We start from the raw sequence: 17,679 nt of genomic DNA on the forward strand, positions 1-17,679 counted from the left end.
CTTTTGTGATTTTTTATGCAGTTAGAATGACTCTGAAGATCACACTTCAGATTCAAAACAATATACAACAGAGCTCGTCGCACTCTACAAATCTACGCCTACAAATAAACAAAACCAGCTCCCGTCCAATTTGGATTTCATTTTTCAAAGAAAACTTGAATTTCAATATTTAAAACAGATATCAGGTCAAATAAGAAGTAATCTAAAAAAAAAAAAAAAAAAGCTCTTTTAACGACATAAACCTAAAGTACTGAACCGCTCGCTTACTAAATTTGTTAGGATAATTTATTAAGATATTAATTAATTTTACCTGTAAAAATGAACTCTGCAAGGGCCTTACATTTTGTTTTTAAAATAGGTGACAGAAAAGAGACTATTAAGTTTTATACGAAAGTTCTCGGAATGAAAGTAATAATTATTAACACATTTTTTAAAAAAAATTCATGCAGGATATATAAATTTAATAAAATTTTCTATTTTTTAGGTTTTGCGTCATGAAGAATTTGAGGAAGGCTGTAAAGCAACCTGCAATGGGTATTTCATGTTTACACTTTTATTAAAACATTTTATTAACTGAATTTTCGTTAATGATCATCTTTCTAAATAAAAGGAGGATATTTTAGCAACTGAAAGTTACTCGAATGGTGTTAAGGTCGTCGGGCTACCGAAGCGGGGGTGCCATCCCCTCCGCAGAGGATCAAAATTGTGATGGCATGTCTTCGGATCATCCTCCGGGATGTTTCCCAGACCGTCGCCAATAGCCCATTGTGCAGCTCTAGTGCGACGTAAATTAACAACATCGAATGGTGTTAACAAAATGACGTTTTTTCAATGATACTGATTTGACATACTAATTGTTTTACTACTTGAAGTTAAGTTGAGAAATTATGTTAAATTTTTTAGGTTTTAAATAGTTATTTAGCATAATCTGATTGAAAACTTTCTTCGCTTCAAAAGTTTTGCTCAGGGTCCCAACTTCTAGGGGGTGTTAAAATTTTCTGGGAAGAAGTAGAGTAGGTTTGTGAAAGATGATTATTCGAAATACTTTTCACGCACTCCAATTTTTTACTTGTTTTGATCGTAACATTTTAAAATATTATTAACATGAATAATCAAGTTTTATATTGAATTCCTATAAGGATTAAAATGTTTTTATTTAATTGCGTAAATTATTATGTATTTCTATTTTAATACGGCATAATAGATGGTTTATGGCCTAATTTAATTATTTTTAAACCAATTACGTAAAAAAAACGATATAGAATAGATGGTTTATGGCCTAATTTTATTATTTTTAAACCAATTATGTAAAAAAAAATATATCTTTATCCGTCAAATAAGGTTTTAATTTAAAAATAAGTTTTAATTTTTTTTCTTGCTGCATCGAAAAGATTTGAATGTGACCTCAACATTTTAATCAACACATTGTTTCCATCATGGTAAAGTTCTTTATGCTTTTTTTTGTAATTACAATCAAAATTACTCTAAAAAATTAAACATTCAACTATGTATCATTTACACAATACTTTCATCTTAAAAATCTATGTGTATATTTTAAAACTCAGATAAATTCCTGGAATTATGAACTATTTAAACTTCATTCATCTGTATTTAAACTTCATTTATCTATTTACTGTAACTTAAGTAGACTAGTAGACTAGTAGTAACTTAAGTAGAGGGGGTATATTGAAAGTGAGATATTTGGATGAAAAACTTAAATTCAAATTACATTTTGAGGTTAAATGGGATTAATTTCTGCAAAAATATTAAGATTTATTTATTAGAATATTAAGATTTATGTAAAATTAATTTTATATTAAAAATACATGTGAGACACAAGTTTATGTGTACATTGCTCAGAAAAAAAAGAGGGGAAAAACTAAGCACCTTGACTAACTTTTGATCTAATTATCACGTAATGGAGCATTCAAAGATTCGAGGAACGGACTTCAAATATATTCATTAGCTTGTTTGGATGATATTTAAAGTTTCAAAATCATATGCAAGAACGTATTTTCTCTGAATAAAAATATTTTTTTACGACGGATACTGATTTCTTACCCAAGAAAACAGCAACCTGGGATAGTTTATTTAGGAGAGCGGTTGAAAGTTTTGACCCCTTAATGTTTATTTTACTTATTGCATTTTTTGAGAATGTTTTAAGCAAATTAGAATTCTTTTTTTGCACAAAATAATGGAATCAATGCCTGAACAAGCAATAGAATCAAAGATAATTCCTCATAAAATGAATTTTTAATAATGAAGAAAATTGAATTGCAAGGAGTACACATTTTTACATCATTTTCATAATCTGAACTAAATCAGCTGAATAGTTCCTGAAAAATCGAATTTTAAATATCTGACTTTTGCGAATACTGGAGACTCCTTTAAGAATATTTGCATGAAATGTTGAGCTATTACTTTCCTCTCCTCAACCCTTGTTTCTTGAATGGTTTCCTGAGCCATAAATTTCTGGAGAAGATATCTTTCCTGGATACTTTTACATGCAGAATTTTAACTATAAAAAAAGCTAACCTAAGAATATATCATTAAAAAAAAAAAAAACACCCTTAACTGTATTTTTCAAACAATTTATTTTATAATCGACATTAAACACCCAACCAAATTCTGAGTTTACGACTATCAATATTCATATCTGTAGCCTAGTAATTATGAACACAATCCAGAAGACAAGAAAACTCCTAGATCAAGCTTTGGTGGATTAACTTTTGTGGGGAACTTTTTAATGGAGCTATCTCCTATTTGTGTTACATGAGGAGGAAAGCCACAAGAATTTCCCATAGTTGGTCCAATGACATGGGATTTTAACCCATGATCTGTCCACCACTGAGGATATTTATTTCAGCATTGTGTTCGGTGCGAGCCTGGAGCAGAATTCATATTGACCAGCCAACTGTGGGGTTTGTGCCTGGGTCACCACGTTGGGAGGCGAGCGCTCAATTCCCCGAGCCACTGTGGCAGAAATATGTATTTTTAAAGAAAGGAAATGAATAATTTAGGGAATATAAAACTTAGGTTTCATTCGGCACCACTGTAATCCAGTGCTCCGGGCGATCGCCCGTCTTGCCTGTCCTCATTTCATTTACATCATTGACATTTTGACTGAAACGAAAGTATATTTAGTTGCAGTTTATTTGTAATATCCAGGCATCTGATTCGACTACAATTATTCTAGACCATCATTTTGTGTGGAAAACGTCTGTATTGTTACCTATGTCAAAATAATCACTAAGTTTTGAAAACTTCAAAGAAGTAATTTGCAACAACAAAAAAAAGACATCACTAAAGAGGGTTAATTTAANACACTATTTTTTATCATTATTATTTCACATAAATAATAAAGTTAAATTGAATAATTACCGAATTCTGAACGAAAAAAACAAAGTAAGGTTTAATCTCTTAAAAATAAAAACAAAAGAATTATGATATTCATTAATATATTCAACTGACAATATTGAAAGAAAATTAAAAAACGATTATACTCTTCAATAAAACAAAGTGCTAAATGATTTCCGTTTGTAATAAATTCAATCATGTAAAATAATACTTAAACATATAATATCAAAATTAATTTTCACATTTAAAAATAAAAGAGAAAGTTTTTTTAAAAAAAAAATATACCTAATTAATTAAGAAACACTTCTTTATATATTCTTTTCAATAATAGATTACGTTCAGAACAAGGTAACGACGGCGATCACAAAAAGTCAGTCCCATTTAAAATAATCTACAAGAAACGATATCAAGTCGCGACAAAGAAGGAAAAAAACTAATCGGTGCGGAAGCGAACATGCCAGATCACGATATATGTTCTCAAAACTGATTCTGATTCTACGACTCATCAATCAAGGCCATTTCAATATAACAATACGAACATCGTCTTCCCCAGCGCGAGTTGGCATTGGAGCGTCCTTGCGTGTCTTGTATCGCTATATTGTATATCGCTATATCGTTCGTCTTCTTTATTCGACGACTTAAATCAGATTTCTGATGCATCGCCTGGAACGAAAGTCGCTGTATCGGCCTGCCGATACAGCGACTTCCTATGTCAAAATAATCCAGTCCTACCTATGTCAAAATAATCACTAAGTTTTGAAAACTTCAAAGAAGTAATTTGCAAAAACAAAAAAAAGGTATCACTAAAGAGGGTTAATTTAAAAGATGAGTCTCTTATCCATTTCTGGGCAAAGTTATATAGATTTAACATTAATTCACTTTAAGTTAAAAAACAGGTCTATTTAATTTCGCACCTTAGCTATTTCAGTTGTCGGAAGAGGTACCAATTTGGAAATATCAAAATTTTATGGGTACTTTTTTATATTTTTGTTTTGTTTTTATAGGCCATATGATGGAAAATGGAGCAAAACTATGATTGGATATGGCCCTGAAGATAATCATTTTGTTATAGAACTAACTTACAATTATGGAGTCAAATCATATAAGCTAGGAAATGATTTCTGTGTAAGTTTTGGATATAATATTTTTCACTTCAGACATAAATATTTTTTATTGTTATAAATTATGTTGGTAACTTACGCTTTTTTCCCTTTTAGTAATTCAATAAAAAGCAGAGTGGAGATGGGAAATTTTAGCTTCAATTTTGCTCAGCTTTGCTGTATAGTCGATTTGCAGTCAATTCGTGATAATTCAAAGTACAATAACATTCCTTTAACTCAAATTTTTTGCGTTCCAACCTCTTTATTTTTTATTCAATGTTAATTTTCCTCAATTACTCGATATTTACTTCTTACAGAGTTCTCCCTAGGGTAAAACGGCACTTTGCGTTTTGAAAAGTCTAAACTCTAAAAATTTATCAAAATGTGCAATATTAAGTAATAATTGAATTTATCATTAACAATTTTTTAATTACCCTCGTATAATATAATGTAATATTTTTTGTGTATTTTTCCAAAAAAGTAATTCTTTCTTATTTTCAAAATAAAAGAAAAATTTGTTGTTCATAAAACTAATTAAAGGCATGTTAAAAAGCAATCTCTGTGAATATTAATTTTTTTTTTTGCACGAAAAATAACAAAAAGTTATTAATTGATGGATAACTACAATTTTAACTGAAAATATTAAGAAAATAAACATTTAAAGTTTTTTTTTAAAAATATTTAACAAAATTAGTTTTAAAATTTAAAAATCACTTAAAAATTTATTAATATCCCCCTACAAAAAAAAAGAGAAAAAAAATACAGAAATTTAACCATATGAGAGTAATTCTAACAATCAGAATTAAACACAGATAATTTTACCAGCGTGTAATTATTATTTAAACTGAAAATTAATTTTTTTTCAAAATGGGATATGAATAAAAGGGTTATGTTTTTTTAAGGGATGGCTGCTTATTTTTACAAAAAATGCGAAGAGGATGCACTTCAAAGGGCAAGCCGCCCTTAAAAAAACTCTTCGGGAGAACATCGTTTCTTATCATTCATTCTTTCAAAGCATATTGTTCTTTAAAGCTAAAAGAATACTAATACCTTTTCCGACTACCAACGAAGTGAAATATTTCCCAGCTCCTTCTTTTGAAGTTCCTCACACTTCATGCAGCATGTCTTAAACAACATCTGCTAAGTCTCTGAATGTTGTTTTATAAGCATTGTCTGTATAGGTGCAGTGCCTTGGTTAATCAAATAAATATATTTCTCTTAACATCTGAGAACAACATTTAAACTCATTGATGCTAGATTTTTACTATATTGTTTGAAAAGTCCTTTTGTCTTCATTGATGAGATATTCATTCCTTTTCATTTATCATTTGCAGCCTAAAATCATTCGCTAAGTTGTCAAACATGTTGAAGCCAAAATTGAATTGAATTTTGCCGTGAACATGATGTTTTCAATATTGATGAAATGTTTCTTTTTCAAATGTCTTCCTAATAAGGCAATGATGTTCAAAGATGAAAATCGCTGCAGAATTAAAATGAGAAAATAGTCTTAGTCAGATTCAATTCTTGTCATTGGTAAGAATCGAAATCGCCATTATTAAAATGTGAAAGCTTTTCCTTTGTAGTCTGAATGTAACAAAAAACTTTGATGGCAACAATTTTTTTTTAAAGATTTTATGAGGAAATTAGTTTATTTCATGTTAAAAAACAAAAAGTAATAATTTTTGTGGATAAATGTACTGTACATAGTTATCTACATGATTTGAAAACTATAAATTTGCAATTTCTGCCAACAATGACATCAGCGAGATTACAGTCTATGGATCAAGGTATCATAAAGTCTGTCTTAACAGTCTTATAAAGGCATCTTAAACTGTTTTATTATGAATGATTAGTCCGGAAAATAAACGTTATTGAAAACTGAGTCCCAGTTTAAATTGATGTGTTTGTAGTCATGAAGTTGATTTCCAGTGCTTGAAGTAATAATACTAGTGAGATGACAGTGGAAAAAAAAATTTCTGTAAGTATGGATTCTTTAAAAAAATCAACAATGAGCGAGATCCTTGCCTGTGACACTAAATGAACTTAATGAGGCAGAATGTGAAATAGTAGATTTTTCAAACTTTGAAAATATTGCTTTTTGTAGTGAAATTCCAGATGAAGAATTTATACAATCAATCACAGAAAAAATTGATGAAAGTGATAGTTCCAAATGTATCAGAAGCTGGGCTTCAAAAGTTCCCCAAAGACTTAAAGAACAGAGATAATATAGATGCTTTTATATTTTTGCACATTAAAAAAAAATGATTTGTTGTTGTTTACAGGGACTCAAAAGTGCTTAATTCAACGAAAAGTCTAATTACTTTATCAAAATGTGAAATTCGATTTAAAAAAAAGTTGTGAATTGTATAATTTTGTTTATGTTTTTTAAACTGTTTTTGTTCTGTGGTTTATGATTATTATATCCAAATTTATTATACATTAAAAAGTAAAACACTGTAAAGTAAAAAGGTAACAAAGTAAAAAAGTAAAACACTTTTGACTGGCATGTTGTAATTTAAAAGTATTTTTTTTTCTTTTAGGGAATAACAATAAATTCAAAAGATATATTGGCCAATGCCAAGAATCTAAGCTGGAAAATAAGTCAAGGAAATGAGTTAAACTATGTTGAAGCACCTGGAGGCTATAAATTTTTTGTTGATGACAAACCTTCTTCTAAATCAGGTATTTATTTAGCACTTGCTATTAAAATACCAATTTTTCTCAGGTGAGAAATGCTTTTTACTGATTTAATGGATGGTGGTTTCTACAGCAGGGGGTATTGTACTCTCTCCTTGTGCAAAACTTTCGGGTTATTGATCAGGTCTACTCTCTCCCTATTTGTCTAGCGCGTGTTTTCTTGTTCCCTGCTGTTGATTTTTTGTATAGGTTATTCAAAAAATTTTTCTTGTGAATTGATTTTTTTAACCTCCAACTTTTTATACCTTTCTCAGCAGAAGATTTCATTTTAAAAATGCAAGGAAATTTTTAAATATTTGTGATTTTGTTAAGTGTTTAATGCTCTTTTATTTACTTAATGGAATAAAGTACTTCAAAAATTACTGATTAAAATATGTTTCCTTCAAATGAATAACATGTACAAATTCTTTAAGTCTTCACGAGAAAACATTCACATTTAAAGGTATGGCAATTCAAATTAGTGGCAAATAATTTTGAAGCCAATAACTTTTTGTTTAGCAGCAAGGTTTACATACGACTAAATTATTTCTATACTTTTCGATTAAACTGAAATAAGTATTATACCAGGTCAGTTTGGACACAATCATAGACCTTTAAATTTGCTGTCCTGTTCCAGATTTATGAAAACAAAAACAATTATTCAGACATTTAATTACGCATATGATTTTGACAACAAGATTTCCAAAAAACAATGAAACAACTGCTGCCAACCTTTATGAAAAAAAGGGAAAAAGTTGCTGCTCTTGACCGTAAGTCATAATTCTTGTTAACATTCAGTCATAGAGACTGTCGCATCAAATCTATTGGCTTAAGATTTGCACCAAGCAGGTTAGAAAAATTAGTTGTGTTTGAACCATGTTTCTTTACTTAATTTACGTTAAAAATAATTGCAAAGAATCGCTGCAAACTACTGCTTAACTGCAACGCACTGATTACTACACTACTTTTGTTGTGATTTACACTACAAACTATGAAAAGAAGTAGCAACTACAGTAATTTCTCTACTTATAACAGGCTATTTCACTACTACTCGTCTGTGTTTATTATCTGATTTAGTAGGTTACCTTAAAATATTATCTGCGCTAATTAATTAGCATATTTGATGTCACCCCCTCTAACCATTAAGATTGAGTTCTAGAAAGTGAAGATCCGATCATTAGATAAAAAATTAATCCAAGTAATCTGTTCCCCCCCACACACGCATTTTACAGGGATTTAATCATCTTAAATAAGTATGGGTTTTTCAATCTTATTCATTGCTCCCCAAGATTTTTCTTTTGTTATTTTATTTTTTACGTTTTTTGCATTTGTCAGACATAGTTTTACATAGATATGTCTGACATTAACAAAAGTAGCATTTTGAGTACGTAATATTGTATTATTTTTATGTAGATAGCTGCACTGAGGGTTAGTGTTAAGAAATCCAAGGGATCCAATCTGTCAGAGGTGGATCTAATTTTAATGAAAGAAATTGAAAATTATTTGCATTATTACTTTAGTCAAAGAAATTAGAAAAACTGATTATAGAATGATTAAAAACTAGTTCTTGTTTTTTGAGCAGTCCTAGTTTTTTTAACATGCAAAATAATTCTGTAAACTTTTTGAAAACATAAAAGGCACCATATTTTAACATTGCTTAAACTATAAATGGCAAGTAGTGTCACCTGTAGTTGTTTTGATTAGTGATTTTGATTAGTTATTTTATAAATTGTTGAAAATGTCTACTTATTATTATCATAATTCTCTTTTTATTTTAACATTTTTGTAAGAAAAATAGTTGGCTTAAATATTTATTGCAGTTGATTTTTATTTTGTTTCAGACCCTGTCCAAAAGGTTACTTTATCCTGTTCTAATCTTAAATGTTCTGTTGGTAAGTAGATAAACATAAATTGTGCCTTTATTAGTTACTAATTTTTTTCTCATTAAAAGAAAAACTATTAATGTTTTTAGTATATTTAAATTAATCTTGCAGAGCCAAACTTTAATAATATGAACTTTGATAACACAAATTTTTCAATATCATAAAATAGTTTGAATTCCCTGTCTATTTGCAATATTTTTTGTACAAACAGACACCTTTTTTTTTGCTAAGTATATTTCTATGTCAGCTTCAATTTCTTAAAATATATTTAATTGCCAAAAAAATTTTTTTGCAACTGCTGAAAATTTAAAATCCTCTTTTTTGTATTCCAATTCCCAAAATGTTGTTAAAGTTTTTTTTATAAATCGCTCGAGATTCTAAAAAAAAGATTTTTTATGCTTGAAAAGATATTGCCTAAAAATCCATTTATGGAGAAGTAGACATACAAGATGTATGAATAGATAAATAATATCTGTTCATAAAAAACAAAAGAACTTATAATTTAATTATGGAGTAGTTACTGGGAACAATAATATTTCGGTGTGTGATGATTAGGAAGAGTCAGAGCTATTAAAGAAGGTTACGGCACTTGGAGATTATCTGAAAAAGAAGATTATAGAACAAAAGAATTTCAAAACAAAAAGACGTAAAGGCAAAGATATTGACATTGTTTGAAATTAATGTTTTTTTAAGTTAGTACATGTTATACAGCTCTTAAAATGTTAGTGCTATCAAACTCAAATGTAGATTCAAAAGTTATACTTTGTTGTTGTTATTGTATTTAATGAAGAATATCGGATTACTTTACAAAAATAGGAAATTCAGTCAAAAGTAAGGTTGTAAATTTTAAAATCTTATTTATTTTTCTTAAACTTCCTTTATTCTGTAGTTAACAAAAAAAATTTAAGTAAATGCTCTATACATTAATTATAATATCCAAATTTATTATATATTAAGAGACAAAAAAATGAAAACTAAAGCTAAGTTGAACTTTCAATAAGTTATAGTTTTTCTTTCCCCTCAGATTTGAGTGATCATTTGAAGTTCTGTAAAGATTCATAGAGTGTAGAAGAAACATTTATGCTTCTGTATTTTTGCACCTACAAGATATTTGTATTTTATTGTTTACAGAGACAAAAGGGTATTTTATTGTTGTTGCTTACAAAGTTTCAAAAATGCCTAATTTAACGAAAATTGTCGGATTATTTAGCAAAGATGTGAAATTCAATTGACAGTAAAGTTGTAAATTTTATAATCTTGTTGATTTTTCTTAAAATTTCTTTATTCTGCTGTTTACAATTTTTTTTAAACAAATGATCTATGCAATAGTCATAATATCCAAATTTATTATATGCTAAAAAACAAGAAAATGCAAACCAGCTGTAAGTTGAACTTTCAATAATTTATAGTTTTTCTTTGGTCCCCTCAGATGTGAGTTATCGTTAATTGACTTTTTGTTCTTCTAAATATACTATTCATTCTTTCCTTATTTTCATTTTGTTTTATTTATTTTTTCAAATAGAATATTGGAATGGCTTGCTAGGCATGAAAATTTTCAACCAGGAAGATAAGACAGTATTAATGGGTTATTCTTCTGAACAAGTATTTTTTATTCTTTTATTTTCAAACTCTTGGTTTATATTTCTAAAAAGTAATAATATAAGTTTTCAACTTATATATTAAAAGACTGATATTTATAAAACTATAAAATATTTTCCAAATGGAACTTGAGTATACATAAGCTACAATTTGGAATGTATTTTAAATTTCCATGATAATTTTATTACTTTTCAGGGCGAAAAAAAATTAGGTGTCCTAATATAAAAAATGGTTAAAGCGGAAAATTGTTATAAAATTTACCAGTTAATCTTTCTGTGATGAATAATTTATTTTAAATAATTGAAATTGTTTTGAGTTAGTAGTCTCAAATGTATTATTTAATCCAATTTGTACCAGTTACTATGATTTTCCCTTAAGTTTATGTTAATTTGTTTTGAAAACCACTATTTGAATGAAAAGTTTGTGCAGATTTTCATTAATGCGATATTTTTGCTAATTGCAATTTTTAAAATATTAATAATTTTTGTTGTGGTAAAAATTATTGAATTATGATTTGTAGGCAAAGTTCATCCATTGTGGGATGTTAAAAAATTGCTATTAACCAGCAATTAAAAAAATTTCAGCTATTCTAGAAGAAACCGAGCTTGGAATATTTTTTACACATAATAAAATGTGCTTATTGTTTACAATCAGAAGTACTACAATCTTTTAAAAATTTGATTGTGGTATATATTTGACTGTGGTTAAATATAACTGTTTCATGAAAATATGACAAATTCAACAAAATTTTGATATTTGTACAATAACATATAGTTTCATTGCAGTGCAAACTTGAACTTGTAGAAATAAATGAACCTGTCAGCCATGAACAAGCTTTTGGTAGAATTGCTTTCGCTTGTCCAACTAATGAGGTAGTATTAAATGTGTCTTCTATTTAATTTTCAACTTTTAGTGCAATTTAAAACTATTTTTTAATGTAATTAATGAGTTTTTATAACTATAATGTGCATTGATTTTTTCCTTCTGTTTTTTAGTAGAATTTGTGTTTTAGTGTTCCATTCTATTTGTATAATTTTGTTTCCTGTTATAAAAGGTAGTCACAAATTTTATCTTAATATTTTTCTGCTTCTAAAATGTATAATTTACAAATAATAATAATAATAATGAATGAGTTGGTGGGTGTGAGTTTCATTATCTGTTTGCACTATTAAGATTAAGATTATTATTAGAGATTTGTTGTTAAATTTAAATATTTAAGATATATATAAAATTTATTTATCTCACTGATGATCTACTTCAAATTGTGCCAATAATTCTTTTAAACTTTTGCTCATTGAAATTTTTTTTATATATAATTTTACTCTCCTTATTTTTATTCTTGGCAACATTGTTTTTTATTTTATTTTTAATTGTTTCTGAGGTATTACAGAAGTTAGCTTGAGTAGCACAAAATCTAAAATTTTACAAAATATGTTTTGTAATTTTTAGAGATTTTTTAATTGTTTGCAAAAAAGTACTTTAAATTCTATTTTATAAATTGACTTTTATATTCATATTTACTAAACATATTTTCATAAATAAGGAATAATGCATGTTAAATCACTTCAGAATTAAACAATAATTTTCATTGATTTTATTAACTTGAAAAAATCTATAAAAAAAACATGATTTTTCACTATTTTCTCTGCAATATTTATCAGAAACATTTTATTATGATTATGTTAAATTATTGAAAATGTTTTCGAATTTTTTTGATTTTATGTTTATAAATCAAGAACTTTAAACGATAGACAAAAATAATTATTACTGCTGCACGGATCCTAATTATGACTTATTTTTTTTTAGATAGTGATTAAAGATATATTTGAGTGCTTATTTTTTGTTGAAAAATCTGGCTAGGCAGCCTGTTCTTATTTACGAAATATATTTTTATAAATAAGGAATAAAGAATGTTAAACCACTTGAGAATTAAAAAATATTTTTCATTGATTTCATCAAACTTTATAGCATTTTTTAATATTTAAAACAAAATTTGCTAGGACACATAAATTTTTTGCCTTTTTGTGAAAATGTACACTACTATTAAATAACTGCACAAATGTATAAGTATATCAGATAAAACTGTCTTTTATCACTGTCTCTGAATAAAATTTTCTGTCATAATTATGACATTTCTGCTACAGTTGAGCTCCACCAATGAACAGTCAATTGCAGTGTATTTTTTTCAGTGGTTCCAACTGAACATCTTATTAACTAATGTTATTTATGTCCTCATAGTGGACAGCCAAGAAATTAGTGGTTTGTTTGTTCTAGACTCTAATTTCTTTTTTATAGATTTTTTTCTTCTTAGTTCTCTAACCTTAATCGTCATGAGTTATGTCTGCAAAAAATGGCATTTCTTTTCAATTTGTCAAATTTCACTTTTTCTTTCTCATTTCTTAAGTTAGAGTCAACAAGTTATTTGAAAATGTTGTCGTGCTAGTTGACATATCAGCAATCCAAGCAGTTACATCTTTAGAATTCTCAGATTCACAATTAAAAGCTGTAAAAAGAATTGAGGGTCACTTTTGAACCTAAAAAAGAATATTGTATTGCAGTAGGTACCCTCTCATTGTTAAATATATGGATAAGATCGAAATATCTTCTTAGTGCTCCATTATGTGCTGAACTACTTCCTCATGTACCTCTCGAGCCATAAATTGAACAAGCCATAAATTGAATATCTTATGCATGTGTGATTGTGCTCCGGAAAAAATCCGGATTTCTGGATATTTCGCTAACCACAATACGAAAGTTTCCGGAAATCCAAAGTCCAGAAGTTTTAAAGAATCATTGATCACATATATATATAAAAATTCTTGTATATTTTATTTAAAAATATTAGAACCAGAATTTTTACTTGGCATCTCATTTGTAAATATTTTTTCTGGTAGAATAATAAATGTGATTAGAGATAAAAGTGAACTTACACATAATTATTCATTTAAATTATGCTGCATATAATTCATTTGGAATATCTTGTTTTGAAAATTTCAGTGATTTAAATTTATTAAGATATTAATTCTTTGAATGATTTTACTCAAGAAATTTTCAGAATTTTTGAGTTGGGCCCACTATCATATATCATATGTCACATGCTTATGTCATATTTATGTATATATTCTATTGCTCGAAAGAAGCAAACTCTGTCACCAATAATTGGTTTTACTGTATGTGGCACTATAGCACCGTCCATGTTTAAAAATTCTTGTTATTTAAATAAGGATCAATAATAAATCTAAATAATAATTTCGTAACTAATAAAAATATATTTACAAAATTATTCCAAATTAATAAATGCAGTGAAACCTCCAGGAAAGGCCATCTTTATGTAGTGACCTCCTCTATTTACGACCACTTATGGGATGCATGGAATTTTTTCCATAGACCGGGCAAACTTCTTCACCAAATGCGAAGAAGGTCAAATAAGGAAACACGAAAAAATCGCAACAGAAAAAATTAACAAAATAAATAAGTAGATTAAAATGTATTCAAAATATTTGTGTGAGCTTATTTAGAGAGCTCTTTTTGAAGATCTCTAAAAGAGACCTACAACCTCTTGTTGCAGTCAGAGTGGACTAAAGATGATGCTATCAAAGAATTATTTTTGGAGTTGAAAGCTAAATTAGAAAAAGAAAAATTATTTTAGAAAAAAACTAAGCATCTCAAACAAACAAACCTCTTCTCATCTTTTAAAACTAACTATATTTTAAAACTAAATGGAAACTTAAGCAAAAAACATAATTGTTTGTTTATTTATTTAAAACAGCTCTATCATTCATAATTGGTAAATTTGTTTTTATGCACAATTATATCAACAGCTATATTTTATTCAGCTATCCAGTTTTCATAATGCCAACACTTGTGGCATTTGCGCACCTGGAAAATGACACTGACTAAAATAAAAATTGTTTGTGAAAAATCACATAACTTCGATAACATTTTAAAGTCAATGGAGGTAACCTCTAAGAATGATCAACCTCCATTAACAACCATTATACTATGAAACAGAGAGTGGTTGCTCCCGAGAGGTTTTACTGTACTTAACATGTAATTAAGTAATCAACATTATTAAGACAATCCAACAAAATACTAAATAAATAATGTATAACTAATTTTTAACATTATTTAAATTGTTACTTAAGATAACCTGTCAAATGAATAACAACTATGGTAATGCCACTAGATAGGTGCCATATAAGAGAAATATATATAGATTAGTATTTTGGAACTTCTTGAAGAACTCAGAATAATTTGCTCTTTTTTTTTGTATTTATTTGCGTATGTGTGTTTTTCTTAGTCGAAAAACCTATTAATTTTTTTGTATTTTATATCATAATCTTTAGAAAAAATTGAAAACTAAATTGTTATTGCAATTTTTTTCTTTCTTTTTCAGTTATCTAAAATACAAGAAACAATACAAAAGGCAGGACATAAAATTATAACTCCTTTAGTAAGCTTGGATACTCCTGGAAAAGCTACAGTTTCTGTTGTGATTTTGGCTGACCCTGTAAGCAATTCATGATTCAAAATTTGTCTTTTTTCTTTTACGAATACTCTTGTAACAAATTTGATTTTTTTAAAGAATTTTTAATTTACAATTTTCTATGTCCTTTCATTACTCATACAACCTTTGCTATGCAGCCTCTTAGGAAAAAAAGCAACAACAAAAAGAAAAAACAATGTTATCTTGAAACAGAATAACCTTTGATTTTTTTTCCTTCTGTATACCATAAAAAGTGTTGAGTGTTTAGTTTCCTGTTGCAATTTCATCTGATCTTGTTTTCAATTTCTTGTTTAAAATTTATTTTATGTTACATGAAGTTTCAATGCATTTTGTGAAAACAAAAGAAATGAAAAGTTTATCAACTGTCAAATATATATATTATGTAATAAACCGGATACACTAATTTTTGTTGAAAATAATGTACAGTTGTTCAATTTCTTATTAAAACTTTTTCTTAGTAAATTTATTTAATCCTATTTTTTCTCACATGAAGTAGTTTACCATTTTTAGATAATTACTGCTCCCAGAACCCAAATACCCTAATGACTTTTGCTAATTTAAAATACTACTCAATTTATAGTTATTTAATTACTCTAAAATAAAGTATTGTTAGAAAATTTTTCTATCTTTTTTACCTCTTAAGAAAAAGGCAGATGAGTATGTTTAAATTAAACTACAAATTTTAATAAAATAATATTGTTAGTCATAAGTATTTTATTTCTTGATCGACTTATTAAAATATATATACAAAAGGCTGAGTTATTAATATAAAACAAATAATTACCTTCCTAAAATGGCATAAAATTGTTACATTTTGTTTATTATCTCTGTAAACATAGATTACAATATGAATACATTAATATAAAATGGAAAAGAACAGTCTTTTTAACTATTCATTGTGTTTTTAAATGTTTGCATTTAATGCTTTGGTGTAAATTTAAATTATATTAAAGCTATGAAATCTAGATCATTTGTATGGAACGAAGCATAAAAGTTGTAAATAGGAGAGGATTTAATTAATTTTAATAATAATATTTTTTTACTAAACAAAATTAACTACTAATTTATTTGTTTATTGTTTTTAAGGATGGACATGAAATTTGTTTCGTGGGTGATGAGGCTTTCCGAGAATTGTCTAAGGTTGACCCCCAAGGAGAGAACTTACTTAATGAAGTGAGTAAAATATTTCATGCCATTACTTTTTATATTAATGTCTGATTAGATTTGAGGAAAATAGCGAACTTTTTATGTACTTTATTTATTCATTTCTAAGATTTTTATTGTATATTTAAAATTTGTAAAAAAATATGACTTTAGAATTTTTTTAAACCTTTATCTAAAGTTTTTAAGAAAAATTATCGATAATAAGAGAAATTTTTTAGATTGTAATGTGTAAAAATTTTCTCATATTGATTCAGATTTTAATGTTAAATGTTATTTTAAAATAGTTCAAGTTATCAAATCTTAACTAAATATTATAAATTCAGTTATTTTTGAAAGACTTCAAGCTGTATAGAATATAATCAAATGTACTAAATATTCAAATGTATAGTTTTTAAAAATAAGCATTTCACATATACTAATTTCTTAATCTCAAACTTTTGTTATTATTTTAAAACTTAAACTTTCAGTGTAAAAAGTTTTGTAAAATAAAAATAAAAAATATTTTTAATGCTACTGGAAGAACAACATATTTTTCCTTGAATTTAACTTATACTTGTTGTATAACAAATAGAGGGTATCTAAAAAGGAACTACTGGCATTTTTTTCCATACTAAGTATGAGGTAAAAATAATTTGTTTATTTTAATAATATGTACATTTTTGAGTATATTTTAATTCCCATTTTTTATCCAGTTTACGTTTTACCTTTTAGTCTACTTAGTTTGTCCAAATTTATTTGCTTAATACTTGACAGGTTGAAGGTGACAGGATGGTATTTTTCTAAAACTTAATCTTTTTCAATTTATAACTTTGTTTGTTATCTTTCTTTTGATTATTATTTTTTAAATACAACATTTTTAAATAGTCTATTTAGTTTGTCCAAATTTATTTATTATTGAAAGGTTGAAGGAGAGAAGATGGGTCTTTTTCTAAAATTTGATCATTTTCAAATTATAACTTTGATTGTTCTCTTACTTTTGATTATTGTTTTTTAAATACAACATTTTTAAATAGTCTACTTAGTTTGTCCACATTTATTTGCTTAATACAGTACAGAACCCGTTATCCGGAAATCAGAAAACCAAAAAACCTGAACGAAATTCGATAAATTTTCCCGCCATTTTTTTTTTAAATGTTTTTTTCCTCATAAGATTTTAGGATTTTTCTCTCTTTCTTGAAAGATGTTTACCTTACCAACATTTTGGAAATAATCATTAGTGTATTACTTCATTGTTTTTTCTTCTTTTTAAGATTATTTCCGAATAATTTTTTTTTTAGTTGGGTTTAACAATAAAAAAAACTGCTTTTTGTAGAGATTCAGAAAACCGGAAAACTCAGTTATCCGGAATAGCGATGGTCCCGATCGTTCCGGATAATCGGTTCCCTACTGTATT

The 17,679-nt window shown here is 27.2% G+C and overlaps 1 protein-coding gene across 1 annotated transcript; it reads left to right on the top strand.

The window, feature by feature from the left end:
• Positions 1–43: 43 nt before the first annotated feature.
• On the top strand, positions 44–16,295 carry LOC107449916 (glyoxalase domain-containing protein 4; the record flags this gene model as incomplete). The annotated part of the gene is given in 9 exon segments (XM_043049312.2): positions 44–408; positions 485–534; positions 4,362–4,482; positions 6,998–7,139; positions 8,975–9,025; positions 10,539–10,618; positions 11,401–11,487; positions 15,012–15,125; positions 16,209–16,295. Coding segments are annotated over 9 exon segments (822 nt in total), but the record flags the coding sequence as incomplete, so codon positions are not given.
• Between the last annotated feature and the right edge of the window lie 1,384 nt (positions 16,296–17,679).

Source organism: Parasteatoda tepidariorum, chromosome 3, assembly GCF_043381705.1.
Source record: "Parasteatoda tepidariorum isolate YZ-2023 chromosome 3, CAS_Ptep_4.0, whole genome shotgun sequence".
Classification (NCBI taxonomy): Eukaryota; Metazoa; Arthropoda; class Arachnida; order Araneae; family Theridiidae; genus Parasteatoda; species Parasteatoda tepidariorum.